At 44.8% G+C, this 24401-nt stretch overlaps 2 protein-coding genes and 1 non-coding gene across 5 annotated transcripts in view; all 3 read left to right on the forward strand.

Moving 5' to 3' along the window:
- The first annotated feature begins 301 nt into the window (after positions 1-301).
- Positions 302-2470, forward strand: LOC129840694 (gem-associated protein 8-like). Its single transcript, XM_055908776.1, has 4 exons — positions 302-388; positions 664-709; positions 839-1235; positions 1450-2470. Exons 2-4 carry the CDS (start codon positions 707-709, stop codon positions 1707-1709), a joined length of 660 nt encoding a protein of 219 aa, XP_055764751.1. The 5' UTR covers positions 302-388; positions 664-706; the 3' UTR covers positions 1710-2470.
- Positions 2471-3283: 813 nt separating this feature from the next.
- The window catches only part of LOC129840693 (proteolipid protein DM gamma-like), a 30308-nt gene continuing 9190 nt past the window's right edge, over positions 3284-24401 (forward strand). For 2 of the 3 annotated variants that reach the window (XM_055908773.1, XM_055908775.1), the window contains exon 1: positions 3284-3392. In XM_055908773.1, coding sequence (XP_055764748.1) covers positions 3284-3392 — 109 coding nt within the window. Of the gene's footprint in view, positions 3393-10320; positions 10705-24401 lie in introns of those variants that run through there. The other variant, XM_055908774.1, reaches the window with a different exon arrangement.
- Positions 5882-5957, forward strand: trnaa-ugc (transfer RNA alanine (anticodon UGC)). The gene has a single exon. It is a non-coding gene; the product is annotated as a tRNA-Ala (tRNA).

Below are 24401 nucleotides of genomic sequence, written 5' to 3' on the forward strand. Positions count from 1 at the left end.
AACAAAAACAAACGATTTAATTTGGACTACAGCTGTAGCAGAGCACATGCATCACGCACAAATTGCATATAGAAAATATTCGGCATCTGTGTGTGGCACTGCCAATTGCCAGGTGAACTTCTCTAGACCAGAGTTTTACCAAGCTTGGTCCTGGGGCCCCCCATTACTGCACGTTTTGGGTTTTGCCCTAACGATATACTCAAATCACCAACTTGCTCTATATGTATTCGTTTGAACTACTATCCACTAGGTGGCACCATGTAGTCGTGAACTAAATATACATGTTTTTTTCCCCCAAAGGCTTCTGGGAGATTTTTTCTCCTGGTTCTTGTTTGCTTTATGCAGCGCGTGCGTTTGTCATCGTTTGGGTGTACTGCACTAAATTAAGGTAACGAACTATATACGTTATGTATCGTGCATTTATTCACAATGAGATACCGTCTATAATAATGTTATAGCTATTGACGTATGAGGATATACCTATTGTATTTCTGACGTGTGTCTAACCGCCAGCTGCCTCCATCTTTGTATTGATATCGTTGTTAGCTGCTGATAACTTGCTTGCTATGGCTTCCCTGGAGCTCCTATGCTAGCTAACTAACGTTAGCTAGTACTTGTTTTGAAATGAAGTGTATTATGACCACAATACATTTCCTTTTACAGACAGTAGCTGCGATCTAAACCACGCTGCAGGAGAAACACCACCATGGTAAGGTGCCTTTCTAGAGTCAATAGTTTTGCACGTGAACGTTGTTGAAACAATGTATGTTGGTTGGATGGATGTTATCAATGAATCATGGTGATAACAATGTCATCCATCCTCTGTTGTCCTGGACAGGTGGACCATGGTAGCATCTACTCCTGGTTTGCCCACCCTGTGTATGGCCACTACTGGCAGCATTACCAGCAGGCTATGAACTGGCACCAGAGACACAGGCAGGCCTACAGAAAGGCCTGGGAGGCTGCCTATGGGCCAGGTTACCCCCAACAGTACCCCAATGCCCCCCAACGCTATGCAGACTGGCATGGGGGAGAGAGTGGGGGGAGGAGGGCAGAGGAGACGGTCGCTGCTAAGGACCATGAGGAAGAGGATTTGGAGGGGGGCACAGATGACGAGGAGGGGGACGGGGAAAGTGGCTCGGACAGCGAGATCGAATGTGATGTCAGCAACATGGAGATCACAGAGGAGCTGCGCCAGTATTTTGCCCAGACTGAGCGGCACAAGGAGGAGCTCAGTGAGTGTGTGTGTGTGTGTCAGTCTCTACATCTAAAAGTTCCACAATGAGTGTTAATAACTCTAGAACCCCCTGACACCACAGTCATATGGTTTTTTGATTTTATTGCTGTATAAGTAGACAACTTAATGCACCATTACAACTACATTTAATGAATTGTGAAGTATTCTGAGGCTGACTTTAAAAGCCTTGTGTCTTGTGTTTCTCCCTACAGAGAAGCAGCAGCAGCTGGAGGCGGAGCAGCAGGATAGTTACGTGTTGGCCGACCAAGACATGCACAGAATATCCTGGCACGGCAGGTTGCTGCCCCCCTCTGAGCGGCCGGGCGAGCGCCGAGGTGCTGAGATGAAGAAGCTGTACGGGGAAGACGCGGCAAAGATCCAGGGCATGGAGACGGCCATGCAGCTCACCTTCGACAGAAACTGTGACAAGAAACAGCCCAAATACTGGCCCGTCATCCCTCTAAAACTGTAGCTCCACTACGGACATCTATCTTCTTCCAATGGAGCTCCCCCACACACTGCTCCAGTCTAGACAACCCCCTGAAACATAGAGCTGAGAAACTGGGTCATGTTCATTAAGGAGGAAACTGATTGAAACGGAGAGGTACTACCTGCAACCTGATCACAAGTGCCTTAACATTCCCCTCCTCTCACCATAACATCTTATGTCAACCAACATTTTTGGGGGAATTTTGTTTCTGTCATTCTTAGCCAGTTATTTCTGTTCTTCTGGTTTCACAATGAAATGACAGAATCATAAGATGCAGGCAGAAGAAGAGGACAAGTATACACAATTTGCATAAATGTTAAAGCTCCCCCGGCAAATTGAGTTTACAGACTCAAAAGTTCATCTCTTTTTCAGGCCACCTGTCAACGAGCATAGTTTCATATCCAGGTAGCCTTCACTATGATCCTCTTATTGTTGTCGAGGTAGTTTTTTTTTATTTTGGGGGGGGGGGATTTCTTTCGTAGTTAATTCAACCCTAAATGAAGAAAGATTGCTGCTAATTTGGTTTCACTAGATCGTTTTGATTTAATCGTCTTCAGACACTGCTTAATAGCCTCCGACTCAATGTTTGTCTGCTTCTTTCTCAACATTCAGATGGGTTCTATCTGCCTCAGCGTGCTCTGGTAGAACAATGTGTTGGTGTCTTCCCGTGTGTCTGTTTCATATCAAAATCGTAAGCTTGTTGATATAATTTTTTAATAAAGAATGTTTGTGATGAATTGAAACTCTAAATACGTTATCAGATTTGAAATGTCAAATGCTGTGTCAGTGAGGCTAATGATCATTTATGGCCCTGTAAATTGAATCTTGGTACATTGATTTAATTGGGTCTGTGTTCTGTTATATGAGAATCCAGCCACTGAGTGGATTCTGGCATAGTTGTAGTGAAGGTTTTGGCCTGATTTTTTTTAAGCAACTTCACCTAACCTTAGTCTTACTGTCACAGGAAACCAGGTGGTCCAACTGCTAGAACAAAGGCCAGCACACAGAACCAGAGTTAGGTCTACACACGCTTGACATTTACATTGAGGTTATGGTGCAACAAACCGTTGGTGACGTTCTGTGTCAGGGTAGGAGTTGCAGAGGTCTTCCGTCACCTGGCATTTCACTCTTAGCCCACTGGCCATGGAGGCCAAGCCAAGAGGTCAAATGTGATATTTTATAGATACTTTCCTCCCCAACCATAAACACTGAATTTACTTCTCTTGTCACCAAGTTTATTCAATTTTACAAAAACAACAACATTACTAACCAGCCGGTATCACATCCGGCAGTGATTGGGAGGCGCACAATTGGCCCAGCGTCGTCCGGGTTTTTGACGGGGTAGGTCGTCATTGTAAATAAGAATTTGTTCTTAACTGACTTGCCTAGTTATATAAAGGTTAAATAAATTTTAAAAAATACATCAAGAATGTCATAGTAGAGATCAAAAAATGTTGAATGCAATTTTGTTGCAAGCATTAGTAAGCTTTTCTATTGACTAAAAAGGGCCCGAGGCCCAGCAGCGACGTCACTCACCCTTCCCCAGTTCCTACGGGATGGGGTGCGCGCGCCCTGCTGCCCTGCACGAAACAGCTCCCCGCTTGCAGAACTTTTTGACACATCGCACCCGCCAAGTACTGAAGTTCTACGAAAGTAACACAATGGGTAGGTGCAATTATTAATACCCAAATACTTTCCTTTTCGTTTCTTCAACTGGAAAAGACATGCCTACTCAATATGTCTTTTTTTTGTGTTAATTCGTCATACTTGGGTACGTTTTTAATGTCAAAGCAATAGTGTTCAATGGGTTAGAGTGCTCGATTTAGTGGGCACATAGACGTCGCCTACAAGCACAATCAATTGACAAGATTAAGGCGATGTTAAATGGATTTTATTTATGGTGGCAGGTATAAATTATATCTGAACTGCGCTCTCATTGTTCCTTTGCCTAATCTAGTCTACTGACTAATGCATGAATGCTGAGCATTTTCTGTAATTTGGCTGATTTTACACAAAAACAATAAAAATAATAATCCAATAAACTAATAGGTTTAAAGAATATAGTGACCTACAGTTACTAAATCGTTTTTTATCGTTTTGTATTCTGTATTATATTTTCTATTATATCAGCTTTTTCTGTTAACACTAATACATGAAGTGAATGCGGTGACAGATCGTGTCTGTGTGAATCTGGGTGCACGTCCTCGAGTGTGTCCTGGCCCCTGTTGTAGCCCAAGTGGATGGGAAAGAATTCAAGTGATCTGTCCCAGCTGTGGCCTTGGAATAATACATTTAATATTGGACATTCTCCACTGTGTATCCATGGGGTCTGATGGCAGACTACTCTCTGCCCCAACAGAGCCTGGGGATATTCTCGTTGTGAAATTGTTTCTGCTTGCTGTGTGAGCGCTGATGCAATGAATGAGTTTGACTTGTGACACTGACTGACTAATCAAAAGGGAACCATCGCGCTCTACACTGACTGACCCATGAGGATCTCACTTATTTGTCACTGCCCTCTCTGTTGAATGGAAACCAGATAGCATTGTTTCTAGCCATGTCGTGTCATTGTTTCAGCCTTGGTCTGTTGTTATGGCTGACCGTGACAGATTTGCATGACACTGGCTGATTTCAGCTTTGGGTCAGAACCTTTAACACTCTGACTCAAGGAGGCAGTGACGTCAGCCAAGCTTTCCAACAAGATGCCATCTCTCTCTCCTCTCTCTTTGCTCTCCTCTCTGGTTGGCTAGGAAGCTGTTGAGTTACTGCTTCATGAAGCGCTTCACAGACAGAGATGGCTCCAGTTGGCTCATTTCTCTCCCCTGAAACTATTCCACAGGTACTGTAAATGAGAATGTGTTCTCAGTCAACTTACCTGGTAAAATAAATGGCCATTGTTTATTTAACTAGGCAAGTCAGTTAAGAACAAATTCTTATTTACAATGACAGCCTAGGAACAGTGGGTTAACTGCCTTGTTCAGGGGCAGAACAACAGATTTTTACCTTTCACTCAGGGAACCGATCTAGCAACCTTTCAGTTACTGGCCCAACGCTCTAACCACTAGGCTACCTGCTGGTGATTGTGAGTTGAGCAGCGAAGAGCCTCTTAAACACACACTTGACGAACACAAGCACACACACACACACACACACACACACACACACACACACACACACACACACACACACACACACACACACACACACACACACACAGACACGCACACACACAGACACACACACACACTAGGTGAACTAATGTAGGATATTTGGGTTAACAGAAAGACCGGAGCGGAGGTCTTACTCCTCTCTCCTCTCTTACTCCACTTCTCACTGGTTTCTCTGGTCTCTGAGGCGGAAGATGGAGGGATCGTAGAAATTACTTGTTGCCATAGCGACACCTATGTATGCTGGGAGTTTAAAGGCACCATCTCAATCCTGTTACGTGTGATCTGGGGACACTCATGTGAGCGAACATACACACACACATACACACACACAGGCCGAGCATGCCCATTTGTAGCCCTGTCAATCTTTCTTTCCATCTACATGGGAACTATAATGATGACGATACTAACCTCCCAGGACTGTACGTTCTCTCTCCTGCAACATGACTTATTATTGGCCTCTGAGTGATTGCTGAAAAGGATTACATTGGAGCGACAGGCTAGGCGCAGGTGCAACATTTGAACATTTTCTTGGGTGGTGGGGGGGCGGATTGTTTTGAAGCAGAGGCCCTGGTCATGTGACCCTGGCTTCCTGGGGGATATATGAAATGGGGGGGGGGGTACCTGCTGTGGGGATGTGATGTGACATCATGTTGAGCTGCCTGCAGTATCTGGGCCAGAGGGATTACGGGGCTAGTCAGATGAAACAGTGGGTGGCGGGGTGGGAGGGCTGGGTTAAGCATGTCAGCAAAGACTGGTGAGATATTGTGAGTTGTTAAGGGAGACCCCACACTCCCGCCTCGATTTCCATCCTCAGCTTCTTGGCTTTTGAGCTCTCTGACTAGAAGATGTTGCACGAGATAGACAGGAAAGCAAAATGCATTAATGATCTGTTTTATCAAACAGTGGTTGCTTCTCGAGAGGAGAGTTGTGATCTGTCCCCTGAGATATTCAGACACGTTTATCCAAATGTGTCTCCATTCCTGGGGCCCCGTGTGGCTCAGTTGGTAGAGCATGGCGCTTGCAACGCCAGGGTTGTGGGTTCGATTCCCACGGGGGGCCAGTACAAAAAAAAAAAAAAAAAAAAGTATGAATGTATGTACTTGTAAGTCGCTCTGGATAAGAGCGTCTGCTAAATGACTTAAATGTAAATGTAAATCTCAGTGTTTGTCTTGGAGTCTCTTGAACCCTCAAACTCCCCTCCCTATATGACTCCCCTCTGTATGTAACTCCCCTCACTTCCCCATATGTCTAGGGATGGATGCTGGCTAAGCAAATTGTCGGCCCACACCGTATAGTTTAGCCAGAGTTAAGGTGAGGAAACTATAGTTGCAGGTGTTTTCATTTAGGCAGTGTCTGAGAGCCAAGTCAAACACGACCAGGAGAGTTTGCATGGATGTACATGTGTGAGTGCATGCCATGTGTGTGAGTGGATCTGTATGCTCTAGTTAAACTGTGTGGGGAGTGAATATGAGCAGGTAAGGTTGTCAGCAGGATTGGGAAAGGTGCCGCCAGAACCTACAACTCCCCCCGTTGATGTTAGGTTACTAAGGATTAACTCTCTCCAGCATCCACGTTCAGAGTCCCTGATGAGAGGGACCTAGGCGTCTCCTAAGCGACCGCCAGCGTAGGGGCGGGGCGAGAGCATGCAGAGAATGGCCTGGTGGGAAAGTGGGTCATCCTGCCAGATTACGTCCCGTGTGCCCGACTCTGTCCTCTCTGCCCCGTCTAACCAGGGGAGCAGAATAGGAGTCGCTGCTGTGTCACAGCCCTCCATGTCCCCCTAGTCCCAGCTGTGGTTGACTTAATCAGAACATCCATAGGCACTCTCCCAGCCAACGTTTCCCTTTTACAGGGAGCAAAGTCAATTAAAACGGCCAGGATTAGACTAAAGCTTCAGCAGGAGGCTCCTAATGCCCACTCCCAGATAATGTGCATTGTGTATGTGTGTGTGTGTGTGTGTCTGTGTGTGTGTGTGTGTGTGTGTGTTAGCTTTTTTGGTTGCTGGTGTTTGTGATCAGTCGTCTGTGTATCGATGAAACTCCATCCCCACCCGATAGGCAGTAGACACACATACCATCACTGGACAGGTTGCTGCTATCCCAGGTTAGTAGGATACTAGACTCAGACGACGGTTCAGAGAGGGTTCAGGAGTCAGACAAGGGCAGCCGATTGGTGGAAACGCAGTAGGCTGGAGTAGGGTGACCTAATGGGGGTCATGAGAATCATGGGAACTTGTTCAAGAACATGAGTGTCTCTCAAATTGCACCCTATTCCCTATATACGGTAGTTCACTACTTTTAGAGCACCATTAAATAGGGAATAGGGTGCCATTTGAGATGATGCAGATGCATGCAGAATGCCTCTAGGGGTGGTGTGCTTGGTGTTCTTGGTGCATTGAGAAAATCCTGTTGTTTTCTCTCCTTTTCTCTAATGGATGGAGAGTCCCGCAAGCGGTGGAGGGGAGGCAGGTCTTCAGGGGCTTTAAATAACTCTGAGAGGGAGGGAGACAGAGACAGCTTGAGGCGTAAACAAAAAAACATGACCGTTTGTTCTAAAGCCTCTGTCTGGGTGGCCATCCACTAGCTCTGGGGAGAAGGTCTGTAGACGATGCCATAAGTTGAACTGCTGATGGCCTAGACAGAACATCCACCCACAGGGTTGATGATATCTGCTGCTGTTTCTTTTCCAAACTTGACTAGACGCTCTTTACAGCCGTCCATATTTAGCTCGGGATTTCAAAGATTTGCACTTTATTGACTTCAGCTGTCGGAGAGAACACTGAAGACGTGTCCTAGGAACAGATAGCATCGTTAGATTCATAGATTTCAATCAGCTATGACTGTCGTCATGTTGACATGTCACCATAGCAACAGCGATTAACATCCCCTTGGCCTGACATAATCTCCCTGTTGAGTCGATATTTGAATCGACTCACATGTTGACTTGTAAAAGATCGGACCGATCCATTTTGCCAAGTCAGACACACATACATATCCTTTAACGGTATTGGTTAAGTTTTGTAAACCGATTTTCAAAATGGAGGTGCTTTGGGAGTGGGACAGAATTAGAGGACATAACTGCAGTGTTGTTTCCAGGGACATCAAAGGGAGGCCAGACTGTTCCTTTCTCCCCATTAACTCCACATCGGAGGGCATAATGGAGCCGTAATGGCCTCATTACTGGGAGAGTGACGACCCCATTGTGGCTCCAGCGGATCTAGTTCCTCTCTGTTCCACAGTAATGAGGAAGGTGAGGCGTCCCGGTCCCGCTCCTTAATTCATATTCAGAGTTTTTTTTTTTTTATATTATTTTGTGGTCATAAGAAAGTAAGTAGTCATTTCCTCTGAGGAATTAAAGGCACTGTTCCATTGTTGAGCTCTTTATAAAGGGAAGCCACGTGGAGGACATCTTTGGTTCAGTGCATTTTCTGGGACATAGAATGAGTCAGCAAAGACTAGTGATCAGGGTGGCCTGGTCTACAGAGAGAGTTAGTTATTGGCCTGTCTAGATCGCATTTGTTAGTCCTTAGTGGATAATTCAGTCAGTATACAAGACGCAGTCATATGGCTACAGAGGATTAATATACAGGGATATTAAATCCCTCCATTCCCCAATGTCCCTCCCAACCACAGACTAACCATAGAAATGTAATAACTAGAACAGCTGTTTTTGGTATGACACTATGGTCAAGGATTCTATGATTGGGGCTGATAGCTACTCTACTTGACCAAAGCCCAATGTCTAATTCTGCAGGAGATTTCCAGAGAGGATATACAGTATTGGCTTGACCTGTTATATCTCCTAAATTGGAACAGATTGGATCCGAACCTCAAAGTGTGTGTGTGTGTGTAGTGTGTGTAGTGTGTGTGTGTGTGTGTGTGTGTGTATTATGTGTGTGCAGGAGGAGAGAGTGCCAGGGCCCACTGTATCTCATCTTCTGGACAAGTGCATAATCTGTGACCCAGCATAAGGGATTATTGGATGTGGGGGGAAATGGACCCTGAGGTTCACCCAGGAGGTTTGCTGTTTGCTCCCCTTCTATGACTATTGGTTTAGATGGTGTGTGTGTGGGGGTGGGGTTGGATGTCTATGTGTGCATGTGTGTGTGATGATATTCAACCTTCAGGAGCTGTAGTGTTAAACTGCACTGCCCAGTGCTCAGCTCAGATAGCCAGCCTGAGCCTCCATGTGAAGATTTTTCCACCACATATTGGACCCTCAGAGTCTGACTCCTGATGACATTCTGTAAAACACCTGTGTGTGCTCTGAAAGCCACTTTCCTGGACAGTTTTGTGCCTCTGCTACAACAGACAGAGCACTAGGCTTTGTCCAGCTAGACAGCAAGCGTTTGAGCTGCATTAGGCCACGTGCATCAGAATTAATACCTTATTTAAGAGGATTCGGGGCAGATGGCGTCCCTTTGTTTGAGGATGTGTGTGTATTAGAAAACGAGCTGAACAAAAGTACCCAGAGCAAATTAATTCAAATTAAATATGAATATGTAGTTCTGTTGAGTTACTTCTTCAATATGTAGTTTTTTATTTGTAATTTTTTTGTCCAGCATGAATTATCTTATATTTTGTTAGGATGGGAAAGTCTGTAACCCTCCCCCATCCCCCAAACTGTAGGCCTATACACCAGAACTACAGATCAAATAATGCCTAGACTATTCTGTATTATTTTCTCTCTCTCTCTCAGTATCTCCCTTTCTCCTCGTCTCCCTCTTCTCTTCTCCCTCTCTCTTCTCCTGCATCTCCCTCTCTCCTCCCTCTCCTCTTTTCCTGCATCTCCCGCACCTCCCTCTCTCTACTCTCTGTAGATCACCCACTCTCTCTCTTTCTAGCCCTCTAGTCACCAGATGGAGAGTGGGTGGTGTGTGTTTTTGTGTGATAGCTTCTGTGCGTTAGTGCAAGTGCATATGTGAGCGTTGAAGTGTGTGTATTTTTGTGTGTCAGTGCTGTGAGTTTGCACATTGGTGCATGTGTGTGCTAGCAGATACAGCCTGCGGTGCAGTAACCTATAACCCTGATTTAAGTGGGGTGACCACCTCACTATCTGTATCTCTCTCCTTTTTTCTCTCTCTTTCTATTGTTTTCTTTCTCTCACCTGTGTGATATAGCTGTACACTCTTAGAAACAAATGTGCTATATAGAACCTTATATAGAACCTTGAAGGGTTCTTCGGCTGTCCGGAGAACCCTTTGAATAACCCTTTTTGGTTGCAGGTAGAAAGAACCCTTTTGGATTCCATTTACAGAGGGCTCTACATGGAACCCAAAAGGTTTATACCTGGAACCAAAGAGGGTTCTACCTGGAATAAAAAATGATTTATCATATGGGGACAGCTAAAGAACCCTGTTGGAACCGTTTTTTCCATAAGTGTAGAGATGCTATGTGTCTGGAGGCAGGGATGGGTCATGTGATTGAGTTCATTCTATACTATAAAATAGGGTGGGCGCGCAAAAATCTGCCATGATCAACGTTTTTATCCCTTGCCAAATTGGGATTGCAAGTGACATACAGCCAAAGCGTTAGCTGGCATCGTTTAGGGACCACTAATCTGTGCAAAATCGGACAAGACCTTTGAATCTTGAAATGGGATTGTAGCCTAGTATATACAGAGGAGCTAAGCTTGCAAGGGAGAGAGGGTGAGGTAGGGAGGGAGAGAGAGAGAAAGAGTGAGCAAAGTCAGAATCCAAAAGCCAGGGAGAAAAAGTATTCAAAAGAAAACATTCCAAATGGATGGGACGAAGCCAGTCATGGAGTCTGCCACAGAGGAAAACCAAGAGGAAAGGGAAGAAAGCAAAGGTACGGAATGGTCGTAGTTGTGATACGTAGCATTTTTGCGCGTTTCAACCGCACTGTTAGACTACTGCGCGATTTAACCTACTTGCAATGGCTTCGCTTCACGTGACACAAAAGCGCTGTTTTCTCCTCCTGCACCGTGGCTCGCTCGAGCATCTGTTTTGTTAAGAGCCTTTGCAAATGACAACGAATATTCAATAACATGCATGTTCTTTTGTGTCCTATCGACGTTGGTTTTTATTTGGACATGTTTTGCGTGACCAAGATAGAGGGGAGGGCGGAAAGCGCGCTCTCGGTTTTATGGAGCATAGTTAATGCCAATTTGCTTTGTTTTGCTGCAGCCATGTAGAATCACCATTACCCTGTTTTTCAATCATGTGAAAATTATAAATTAGTCGTGTGGCCCATCAAAGGCGGGGTTGTCTCCTTTGTATTTTTTTTTGTCTCAGGTGCGCGTATTGGTGTGGGCTAATGGTCAGGTGCATGGACCACTGCTGTCGAGATCTCATTGCGAAATAACCGTTTCACAAAGGGATTTTGCAGTAGACGAGGTCGTCAATGTGACAGTCATTGTTATCTTTGGCTTATAGAATAGAGAAATTAGGATTTGGGTTTTTTGTTCGAGTATAAGAGGATGGATGCAGCGCAGGGCGCCCGTGTGTGATGTTGATTTTTAAAAAACACATCCCTCTGTGAATAAGGGATCAGCGACACATAAACTGGGGTCCCGATCCACTTGACACATACCAAGCCCGGTCCTCTCGTTTCACATGATAACACTCGTAAAAACAGCAGCTTTTGACCATCATTGTTCATGGAATGACAAATTATACATAGTAGCCTTTAGGCAAGACATAATATTGTTTCCGATATATGATGGGTTGTCGTTGCCTTTGTCCATTTACAAAGCAGGGGGTGGGGCCGACTCAATTTGCCCAACGTATAGGAATGTATATAGGGATTACATTTGTTTTTGATATAGGCTACTGGGGCAAAATAACACCCTCGTCCAGTCATTACCTCTCGGTAATCAGATAACAGGCTGCATTGTCCATCACCTCAATTAGGCTACACTATTTTACAATCACTATTTCAATCAATATGTTTTATACAGGCTATCCTTAGGTGCTACAGCCTACTAAATCTAATAGCAGCTGGTTATATTACCTCCCTGTGGCTGAGGTCAGGAGTTGAATGCACAAATCTGATTCTAAATCAGTTCTTAGGGGGCAGTGTTATGTAGCAGCTAAAGCTGTGTCCTCAGGGCTGCTCCTTTACCCTGCCACCCCATCCATCCATCCTCCTGTTTCTAGCCATTTAACCATACACTCTTCGAAAAAAGTGTTCCAAAAGCGTTCTTAGGCTGTTCTCTTATGGGGACAGCCAAAGAACACTTTTAGGTTCTAGATGGCACCTTTTTTTTCTAAGAGTGTACAACATACACCAAGGCTTTCACTCCATCCCCCATCCATTCAATGCGTTGTTCAGATGCGGTTACATTTGAATATGTTTTACATAGAGATTTACATTCAGTCGGCATAAATGCTACATAAATATGTCATGGGGCTTTCCATAGCCAACAAAAAGCCTACATTGACCTAACCATAATTACTAACACTAACAAAATCAGTGTTTGGGAGTAGTGAACTGTACATATAGATTTTGCAGCAGCTTGGTGGTAGTTAAACTAAATTCAAACCTTGACAGTGTTTTCAGTAGTTAATTACTATTTTGCCATGTATATAGCAGTGTAGCTAACTACTGGAACTACACACTACTGTTTTTGTTAAATGAAAATATGGGTGAAGTAGGCTATAGCATCCTTGCTTTTTCAGCATCAGACCTGCTTAATTCTCGCTTAAAAAGGTTTTTGTGTTTAATAGGCCACATCACACATGATGTTAACATCTGACTCCGCAGTGGTCTGTTTTTGCAACTTCTAGTTTATGACATTTCAGATTTAGATATTAGAATTGATCAAAAAGTAGTTTGGAGGTAGTGAACTACAACGTCAACGTAACTTTAGTTAAGTCACCTATGTTTTTCTTAAGGGTAGCTTTAGTGTCGTTTAACTTCAGTTTGAAGTAATTGGTAGCTTGGTAAATAAAATTTTCAGAGTAGCTTCCCCAGCACTGTATAACATCTCCTTATGAAGTTCTCCTATGGTGAATCATCTTACATGACACTTGCAGAACTAACGTCCTACAGGATATGTAGCTTATCTCTACAAAAGTCATGTAACATGATATCCTATGCTTTGGTTATGGGTGTGGATGGCATTCACAGTGAGGGAAGGGGCTGTGTGGCTGGCAATGTTTTCACGATCTACAACTGGAGTATATTCTACAACTGTTGACATTCCACCATAATCCTCAGCATCTCTAAAATGGAAGAGATTTATAGTGAGTAGGGCAAGCAGTTGAAGCTCTGCCATGTCATGTAAGAAGTTTGTGTCTCGTATGTGCCAAGTGCCTCGCCTCCATTGGGGATCCAACAACATCAGTTGCACTGTAGATTCAGGCAACCAGGCAGCCTTGAGGTATCTAACCAAAGCGTTCTTGTAGGCCTAACACCTCAGTTGAAGCATCTGTCACAATTCATTATGTAATCTGATCAGAGATGTGACCTGACTGTGACCTGACATCCCAGCCCCTTGCAATGTAGCCTATAAAACATCTCTGCTGACATCTGTCACGCCCGCCTTTCAGGCTGAAGACAAACTCAACCACACACATTGGCTGGGATTTCGAACACCCAATTGGCATCCCTCCATGTATTTCTGCCAAACCCCTTGACGAGGCTAGGTGGAGTTTGTTGGGCTTCATTGTACTCCAATATAGTAGAGGCTGTGAGAGAGAGAGTCTAAATGATTATAGGCTATATCCTTACTATCTGGACCTGCGGTGCCTCAGTACAGGGACTCCTCCCTGACCCTTTTGTAAAATACAGGATAGTTAGTTATTCTCTCTCTCTTTCTCTCTCCTTTGGCCTTTCCTATTCCCTCCTCTTCCGCTCACTCTCTGCCACCATTTGCCGCTCTCTTCTTCTCTTTCTCTCTATGATGTCAGACTGACTTAGCCAGGCATAAACCTCCTAGTCTCCCTGTATCACACAGGAAAGTAGGGAGGGGGCAGGGGTAGTATGTTCTCTCTTACGTAACTCTCCGCTGAGTTGCCGTCCACATCTTCAGATCACACGGCGATGGGGCGTATCTGTGGAGCGCTGATGGGTTCTGTTTAGTATGAGTCGTAGAACAACGCAGGCAGAGCACTTGCAGTGCTATGCTCCCTTGTACTAATCCCTCTACTGTACTGAACCTCTGTGTAAAGATTCTCAATGAAATGTATCCAACTGCAGGATAAGTGGATGCCATCAAATCAAATTATATTGGTCACATACACGTGGTTAGCAGATGTTAATGCAGAATGCCATTGGAATGTAGCACCGTAGGGTGTGTGTGTGAAATTCCCTGGTTACATTGAGTGCTGTTACATGCACACAATAATGCAATTATTGTGGAAAGTCAGATTCATATAATAGTTTGATTTAAACGTTTACATGCTTTGGAAGAAGAACGATTTCCCTAATAATCCTGTTTACATGGATACATCTGAAACCAGACCACCTGATGGGACTTCGATAAATGCAGAACATCGCCAATCAAAATAAACGTTGAGAAGTATTTCTGTCAGTAATAAAGCCCTTTTGTGGGGACAAACTCATTCTGATTGGCTGGGCCAAGCTCTCCAGTGGGTGAGCCTGGCTCCCACCCCTGGCTGCACCCCTGCCCAGTCATTTGAAATCCTTAGATGAGGTCCTAATTTATTTATTTATTTCATTTGACTGATTTCCTTCTATGAACTGTTACTCAGTAAAATCTTTGAAATTGTTGAACGTTGCGATTAATATTTTTGTTCAGTATACTTTAAGACGCATACATTCAGTTGTCCCGAACTCACATCACTCGCGTTAAAGAGAGAGGCTCGCTCGGCTGATGCTAGCACAAGCACAGATCAAATACACAGCTGGAACGCCGATTTAAGTTCTTTACATATCCTAATATTTAGCAAAATTGCTCAGAAAACCATGTGTTTTAATCGCCGTATGCTTACTTCGATTTTGACCTTACCCCAATTAAGATAAGCAGAGGAAGGAAGATAAGCAGATGAATGACTATTGCATAATCTGCCTACTGCCATAATCAGTTTAATATACAATTATTACTACGCATGTAAACGTACTGATTGAGACACATTCAATGGTGATGACAGTATTGAGAGTGGGCCTATGTGAAATATTGTGACCAATGTTGATTATGAGTCTCATTAAGATTATCAATGGAGAACTTCTTAGGTGTCTTTGTTTTCTTGATGAGACTATGCCTCTATCGGCGTGAGCGGGGCGCGATGTCACAGAGTGGCTAGGGTGGCGTTCTGCCATCTCCATGACAACATATGTAGCCAAGGAAGTGCTATAAGGGCATGTTCAAGACAAACACTCACCAACACAGTCATTCAGCTTGCAGAAGGGTCCGGAAAGGTCCAGCTGAGGCCCTGTGTATATAAAGGTCCCTACCCCTTCAGGAGGCCTGTTTGATGGACGTGGGGGGAGGTGGAGGTGGGAATGAGAAGGGGTGAGGGAGGTGTGAGCAGGTTTCCTAGTTCTTCGTGTGTTGGCTTGGTATCTCTCTCATGTCGTGTTTGTCATCGCAGGTCTCTCAGGAAAAAAAGGTGCTATCTAGAAGGGTTCTATCTGTAACCAAAAAGGGTTCTCCTATGAGTGATGCTTTCACTTGGCAGGATTTTCATGCTGCTGGCTATATGTTTTTTTCTCTCTCTCTCCCCATCTTCCCCGTTCAATCTTTTTCTCTGTTCATTTATTCCACCCAGTCTCTCCTAATTTCTCTCTCTGTCGCTCTCTCTCATCTCCTATTGCTCTTTCATTCAGCTTGCTACATCCCTCCGTCACCCTCGCACTGTCATCTCTCTCTCATCTCCACTATCTTAATTAATCTCCAAGCCCTTCAACCGTTTTTCTCTTGATTTCTCTGACACACACACACACACTGTCAGCCTCCACCTGGGGAGTGTGTGTGTGTGTGTGTGTTCATGCATGCATAAAATGTGTATTTTAGTAGGAGTGTATCCACATGCAGCTCCTTAGTCTGTGTGAATTCAATTATGTATGTTTTAGTCCTTTGTATATGTCTGTGTGGATGTTAGTATGTTTATGCTGTGTGTTCATTTTGTCTACAGTATGCTCTGTATGTGGGTATATGAATAGCACTGAGTGACAGGTTGGCACAGCATGCATTGTTCCTATGCAGTGCCAGTCTCTCTGGCCCTCTTCCATCGCCTACTGATGCCCAATCTGCTCGCTCCACTCACATCCCATAAACCTCAGTGTGCCCGATTTAACTCTCGTCATCGTTAACGATGACATCAATACATCCAGGATCATAAAGAGAGACAGCCAATGTGATTTTGCCCGGTGACTACAAGAGAGGGAAATGGAGAGAAAGACAAAGAGGACTATGGTGTATTAGTGGGAACATTGAATGGAAATCTATTCTATGGAAATGGGCTGCATGATACTATGTGTTATTCCCAAATTGTTAGTTAAACCATTCTCTTTAGACTCTGGTTCACTTGTATCTGTATTCATGTGAAAATAACCACCACTAAGAATGGTGGTCCTATCTCTGCTGTGGAGTCCATTGTTGATTCCATCCATTGGCATCTGTAAGAAATGGACAGGACTTCACATTGGGCCAGTGTCCATCCTTACCAGTGAGGTATGAAAACCTCCCTCCACTCACTCTGACCTGAGGAGGACATTGGTGAAAATGGAAATGCTTCGTTTGACCATGTGAATGGCCATAATCACAAGACAGGGGCATGGGAAAAGGCATTAGCTAAGTCTGTTACATAAGCCCACTGCCATCCCATTGCCACCCCGATTCAGACTCTACCAGACCCTTTGGCTGGAGGCTCAGACTTACATTTTGGTGAATTAATGTGACACAGCTGCAAACAATGCACGGAGCCTTCTGAGCCGTACATTCATGTAATGTCTCAGAGCTGAGGACCGTAATCTTTACCTTGAGGATTGAGGGACAAGGGTAGACCACACTCTCACCCCTCTGGTTTCACCATAGGAATGATACTATGCTTGCATGGGTTCGCGTGTCATTTGCTCAGTGTTAATGATTTAAAAAAAATCTAATGTCATTTGTCACATGCGCCAAATACAACAAGTGTAGACTTTACCGTGAAATGCTTACTTACGAGCCCTTTCCCAACAATGCAGTTAAAAAGTATGACTATTAATAGGTATAAAAATAAAATAGTAACACAACTCTATACTGTATACAGGCTATATACAGTGTACTGGGGAACGAGGTAGTTGGGGTGATTGGTTAAATTAGCAAGAAAGGCCTTTCATTGTACTTGTGCATGTGACATTAAAACTTGATTGAGGTAATACAGTATGTACATGGAGGATTGTGTGCTCGGCTCTCCATTTCCTGTAGTCCACAATTAGCTCCTTTGGCTTGCTGACGTTGAGTGAAAGGTTGTTGTCCTGGCACCACACTGCCAGGTCTCTGACCTCCTCCCTGTCGGCTGTCTAATTGTCCTCGGGGGTCAGGCCTACCACTGTCATGTCATCAGCAAACTTAATGATGGTATTTGAGTCGTGTCCGGCCACGCAGTTGTGGGTGAACAGGGAGTACAGGAGGAGACTAAGCACACACCCCTGCGGCGCCCCTGTGTTGAGGTTCAGCATGGCGGATGTGTTGTTGCCTACCCTCACCACCTGGGGGCGGCCCGTCAGAAAGTCCAGTATTCAATTTCAAAGGGAGGTGTTTAATCCCAGGGTCCTTATCTTAGTGATGAGCTTCGACTGCACTCTGGTGTTAAACGTTGAGCTGTAGTCAATGAACAGCATTCTCACGTAGGTGTTCCTTTTGTCCAAGTGGGAAAGGGCAGTGTGGAGTGCAGTAGAGATTGCGTCATCTGTGGATCTGTTGGGGTGGTATGCGAATTGGAGTGGGTCCAGGGTGTCTGGGATTATGGTGTTGATGTGAGCCATGACCAGCCTTTCAAAGCACTTCATGGCTACAACTGTGAGTGCTAAGGTGCGATAGTCATTTAGACAGGTTTTTAAAAGCCTTTATTTAACCAGGTAGGCCAGTTGAGAACAAGTTCTCATTTACTGCGACATGGCCAAGATAAAGCAAAGCAGTGCGACAAAAACAACAATGCAGAGTTACACATAAACAAACGTACAGTCAATAACAGAAAAGAAAAATAGACAAATCTATGTACAGTGTGTGCAAATGTAGAAGAGTAGGGAGGTAGGTAATAAATAGGCCATAGGGGCGATGATCTGTGAGCTGCTCTGACAGTTGATGCTTAAAGTTGGTGAGGGAGATATGAGTCTCCAGCTTCAGTGATTTAAAAAAATAAAAAATAAATTGCAATTCGTTCCAGTCATTGGCAGCAGAGAACTGGAAGAACTGGCTTTGGGGGTGACCAGTGAAATATACCTGCTGGAGCGCGTGCTACGGGTGGGTGCTGCTATGGTGACCAGTGAGCTGAGATAAGGCGGGGCTTTACCTAGCAAAGACTTAAAGATGACCTGGAGCCAGTGGGTTTGGTGACGAATATGAAGCGAGGGCCAGCCAACGAGAGCACAGAGGTCGCAGTGGTGGGTAGTATATGGGGCTTTGGTCATAAAACGGATGGCACTGTGATAGACTACATCCAGTTTGCTGAGTAGAGTGTTGGGGGCTATTTTGTAAATGACATCACCGAAGTCGAGGATCGGTAGGATAATCAGTTCTACAAGGGTATGTTTGGCAGCATTAGTGAAGGATGCTTTGTTGCGAAATAGGAAGCCAATTCTAGATTTAACTTTGGATTGGAGATGTTTGATGTGAGTCTGGAAGGAGAGTTTACTGTCTAACCTAACACCTAGGTATTTGTAGTTGTCCACATATTCTAGGTCAGAACCGTCCAGAGTAGTGATGCTAGTCGGGCGGGAGGGTGCGGGCAGCAATCGGTTGAAGAGCATGCACTTAGTTTTACTAGCATTTAAAAGCAGTTGGAGGTTACGGAAGGAATGTTGTATGTCATTGAAGCTCGTTTGGAGGTTTGTTAGCACAGTGAAAGAAGGGCCAGATGTATACAGAATGGTGTCGTCTGTGTAAAGGTAGGTGGATCAGAATCAACAGCAGCAAGAGCGACATTGATATATACAGAGAAAAGAGTTGGCCCGAGAATTGAACCCTGTGGCACCCCCATAGAGACTGCCAGAGGTCCGGACAACAGGCCCTACGATTTGACACACTGAACTCTATCTGAGAAGTAGTTGGTGAACCAGGCGAGGCAGTCATTTGAGAAGCCAAGGCTATTGAGTCTGCCGATAAGAATGCGGTGATTGCCAGAGTCGAAAGCCTTGGCCAGGTCGATGAAGACGGCTGCACAGTACTGTCTTTTATCGATGGCGCTTTGATATCGTTTAGGACCTTGAGCGTGGCTGAAGTGCACTCATGACCAGCTCGGAAACCAGATTGCATAGTGGAGAAGGTTCAGTGAGATTCGAAATGATCGGTGATCTGTTTATTAACTTGCATTTCAAAAGAGAGGTTGAATAGGCTAGTAATAGGTGTTGCAACAATTTTGACGGATAATTTTAGAAAGAGAGGGTCCAGATTGTCTAGCCTAGCTGATTTGTAGGGATCCAGATTTGCAGTTCTTTCAGAACATCAGCTGTCTGGTTTTGGGTGAAGGAGAAGAGGGGGGAGGGGAGGTTGGAGAAGTTGCTGCAGGGGGTGCTGAGATGTTGGCCAGGGTAGGGGTAGCCAGGTGGAAGCATGGCCAGCCGTGGAAAAATGCTTATTGGAATTATCGATTATTGTAGATTTATTGGTGGTGACAGTGTTTCCTAGCCTCAGTGCAGTGGGCAGCTGGGAGGAGGTGCTCTTATTCTCCATGGACTTTACAGTGTCCCAAAACTTTTTGGAATTAGTGCTACAGGAAGCACATTTCTGTTTGAAAAAGCTAGCCTTAGCTTTCCTAACTGACTGTGTATATTGGTTTCTGACTTCTCTGAAAAGCTGCATATCGCGGGGGCTATTCGATGCTAATGCAGAACGCCACAGGATGTTTTTGTGCTGGTCAAGTCTGGGGTGAACCAAGGGCTATATCTGTTCTTAGTTCTACATTTTTTGAATGGGGCATGCTTATTTAAGATGGAGAGGAAAGCACTTTTGAAGAGCAACCAGGCGTACTCTACTGATGGGATGAGGTCAATATCCTTCCAGGATACCCGGGCCAGGTTGATTAGAAAGGCCTGCTCGCTGAAGTGTTTTAGGGAGCATTTGACAGTGATGAGGGGTGATCGTTTGACCGCGGACCCATTACGCACGCAGGCAATGAGGCAGTGATCGCTGTGATCCTGGTTGAAGACAGCAGAGGTGTATTTAGAGGGCAAGTTGGTCAGGATGATATCAAAGAGGGTGCCCATGGTTACGGATTTAGGGTTGTACCTGGTAGGTTCCTTGCTAATTTGTTTGAGATTGAGGGCATCTATCTTAGATTGTAGGATGACCAGGTTGTTAAGCATGTCCCAGTTTAGGTCACCTAACTCTGAAGATAGATGGGGGGAGATCAATTCACATATGGTGTCCAGGGCACAACTGGGGGCTGAGGCGGGTCTATAACAAGCGGCAACGGGGAGATACTTTTTTCTGGAAAAGCGGATTTTTAAAATTAGAAGCTCGAATTGTTTGGAAAACGTTCCATAAAAACCGCATGAAAATGCTAGAAATGTTCAAAGAATATTATAAAAAAATATGAACATTCTATTCTCAGCCTCAACAAAACTCCCTCTGTCTTGTTAAGTATTTTCAGGTGTGTTGGCCGCACCCACTAATTGGCCACATCTGATCTTAATGAGTGCTTGTTTCATTTGAAATGGGGTCTGTTTGAATAGACTAAAATGAACAGCTTTGAGTTAAAAGAAAAATAACATGGCATGCTAGCTCCATCCTGGTGGCGCAGTGGACTAAATCCATGGATAGAGAACAGAAGATCATAAATTCAAATCTCACTGATGCCGTGCCACAATACACAATAAATGTGTTTGCATGATTCATGCCTAAGCAAATGAGTTGATAAAACTTTCAGGTAATAATAGTAAAATGTTCTCAACCTCCCTGTAATGTAAAAATGTATGTTCCCAGAATAGGCTGAATGTTCTCAGCTTTACCGGCCAGGAAACGTATAGCTTTGTTCCCAGAATCAATGGGAAACCAACATTTCTTCCCATAACTTCCAAGAACCTTAATGTGCTAGCTGGGTATATTGTACATGATGTACACTGTATGTCATGTGCCTGACTGCATAGAGCTAGTTCTCTGTGTGCATAAGTGTATGATGGGAGTCCCCTGCACAGCTGGCTAGGTTTATCCCAGACTTCCTATACCAGTACACTGGCTGATGGGGGTGGACAGGCAGGCAGGGAGGCAGGGAGGCAGGCAGGCAGGCAGGGAGGCAGGCAGGCAGGGAGGCAGGCAGGCAGGGAGGCAGGCAGGCAGGGAGGCAGGCAGGCAGGGAGACAGACAGCTAAAGAGTGAAGGCTACAGTAAGTGCACACGGTTAGGGATCACTGCTGGGATGAAGGATTGATCAAATTATAGGAGTGTAGTAGACAAGTGCTGAGGGGGGATTTAAAAGCTGTACACTTCATTACACTTACTTATGCGTGAGTAGATACTGACCTTGTTGCCCGTTGTCCTTCATATTAATGCTGGACCAGGGTAAGGACTTGGCTATAGGATGTAGACCAGATTAGGTTCAGGGGGAAAGGTTCTCTGGATATGGCAGAGAAGTTTGATGAAGGTCACTTTTCACATGTGATCCTCTAACTGTACCGTCCTTTGATATCCGACAGAAATAGCCCGAAACATGCTGTCATGTGTCGTTAAAACCGTTGGATTTCACAATATTTATTTGGTCTATATTATTGTGATTGGCAGTTGTAGAATAAGGATATAACATACATCTATCTACGTGAGAAACACAGAGTAGCCTAAAATATCAGAACATGCTGAAAGTATTAGTCATCATTTACCAAAATTCTAATCATCTCAAATCATGACACGTGTCGTGTACCTGTTTTTCTACCCAAAGCCTGTTTACTTTTTGAACAGATGGGGTTTCTCTTTCATCAACGCCTCATTGAAGCAGCCATTTTTTCCCCTGCTGTAGAGAGGAGATGTGTCTCTCTTAGTGATCCACAGAGCTCTGTTAGGAATCTTCCCGCAATGCAAGAGGAAGCTGTCCTATAATGAATACGGAGCTTCTGAACTTGAATAGTCCATGAGGCAAGAGAACCGACTTTATTAGACGCTAAAACTAGTCAATGTATAGTTTAAAAATATGTCGTACATTTTGCTTTAAGCTGTGTCACTGTAACGTCTCATATCTAGTCGTGTCATAATGGGACTCATAATTTGGAGGAGGAAAATCCTTTGGAAAACTATCAAGTACAGTAGCTATTTTAAATAGATGTGTCCTTTTGCAGGACTTTAGTTTTTTACCCATCAACGTATGAACGTTAAAGTGGCTTTTCCTCTGGCTGGGGATGGCCCATTTTCCAAATGGGATAAAACCAAAACCAATCACCTGGCTAATGAATAATGGATGTAGATGTAGTCACACAGCCACAGTTCTCTCTGTCTGTTGTCGCTCTAAACGCAGTCACAACAGCTTTAGTGTACTCTCACAGCTGGTCCCAATTCGCTCCCTCACCGTCCTTACCTGTTTGATGTTTGCAGATCTGAAGTGTCTGGATAGGTATGAGCAGTGTAGTGGTGGAGATATATTGCTTCCATCTTACAGATCTGCATTGAAGTGCCAAAGGAAAGGGGTAGAGAGTGAATTGGGACCGGCTGACAAGAGTGCTCAGACCACTGTTGGACCACGCACATTTTCCTCTACCTGTTCAGTCTCACTTTGCTTGAACAACGTTCAGACCATGCTCAGGTTGAGGTTGAGAGTCATGTCCCCATCCCTGAACCCTCTGCTCTGAACCCCGAGGGGGAGTTCATGTCCTTCTGCTGTGTACGCGTGGGAAGGGAAGCGAGGAGCCGTGGAGGGATGTAGTCAGCTAGCTACAGGCCCTGCTCAACTGGGTCGTGGGTAACATGCTGCCATGGCAACCACTATTCACTGGCCCCCGGGCCAAAAAAATGCTCTTTGCTTACTCTCTCTCTCGTTCTCACTTCATCTTACATGTTCTCTCTCTCTCCCATTTGCTTCCTCTCTCTCTGTCTATCTCTGTTTTTCTCTCTCCATCTTGCTTTCCCTCTCTCTGCCCCATTCGCTATCTCTGATTTTTTTTCTCTCTCTCTCTCTGGCGGTTTGTCTCTCTCTCTCTCTCTCTCTCTGGCATCACAAAGCAGTGGGCTGAACTTCTTGACAGCAGAACCACTGTACTAAAAGAGGTTGGTGAGAGAGCCCTTGGAGGGCCTTGCTATTCTCTCGCTGCTGGCAGAAAAATAGGCCACAAATGAAAGACAGTTTCCTATTTTGCCACTGTAATTCTCCAACTGAGCCTCATAGGCTCCCATACTTCACAAAACGCAAAGGCTATACTTAAGCAATAAGGCCCGGGGGGGTGTGGTATATGGCCAAGGGCTGTTCTTACGCACAACGCAACATGGAGTGCCTGGATACAGCCCTTAGCCGTGGTATATTGGCCATATATCACAAACCCCTGAGGTGCCTTATTGCTATTATAAACTGGTTACCAATGTAATTACAGAAGTAAAAATTCATGTTTTGTTATACCTGGCTGTCAGCCAATCAGCATTCATGCCTCAAACCACCCAGTTTATAATCGTAAATATACCCATAGTATTTCATACTCTGTCATTCTGAATGGGTTTAAGGTTGGTTTTATTATAGTGTCAGATTCCACCCAAACAACATGGGAATCATTGAAGGTGGAGAACTAGTGTCTGGTATGAGGCCTCTGTCCTTAGCTCTACTGGGCATATAGATATATAGCCTTGTGTCTGGTCTGAGGCCTCTGTCTATATTTCTACTGGGCATACAGACATATAGCCTTGTGCTAGCTCTACTGGGGCCCTGTAGTTCTCATATTTCACCCCAGAGAGAGCAGGGCAGAGTGAGCCAGATGGACTCGACCTCGCTCTGTCACCTAAATTCTCCTCTAACGAATAGCCCATCGATTTCCGTTCTGCTCCGCCGCGGCCGTCCACTCATGCCTTTCTGTTTCCCATTAGTGCACTTTAACTGTGATGATAAACGCTCAGCTCAGCTGGCATCGCCACAAGCAGCCTAGCCCTGGATGAGGCCCCTCGTTTAAAGCAGGAAGTGGAGTACTGGTGGAACATTCCATTTGACAAGGGGGCACAAGACGCAGGGGGGGCCCGACCTGTTTGTCCAATTTCGACAAACCCCCTTTGAGTTCTGGTCGTTTAGCCAGGTTCTCTGCTGAGATGTTAGAGGAGTTAGTGCCCCATTCACATCCATCCATGCCTTGCCTTGGTACTTCATTAACATTAATGGGATAGAGATCCATTATGCAACGCTCGCTCCGTCTCCGTACTCTTATGCAACCAACTAACGCCTCATCTTGGAGTTTCAGCTTCTCGCTCAGCAGCA

The sequence above is a fragment of the Salvelinus fontinalis genome, chromosome 41 (genome assembly GCF_029448725.1).
Source record: "Salvelinus fontinalis isolate EN_2023a chromosome 41, ASM2944872v1, whole genome shotgun sequence".
In the NCBI taxonomy this organism is placed as follows: domain Eukaryota; kingdom Metazoa; phylum Chordata; class Actinopteri; order Salmoniformes; family Salmonidae; genus Salvelinus; species Salvelinus fontinalis.

Bases quoted from the DNA above. Each gene is read 5' to 3' on its own strand.
- LOC129840694 (XM_055908776.1), top strand. The intron at 1,236-1,449 runs GTGAGTGTGTGT...TTCTCCCTACAG, and splicing joins GCGGCACAAGGAGGAGCTCA to AGAAGCAGCAGCAGCTGGAG.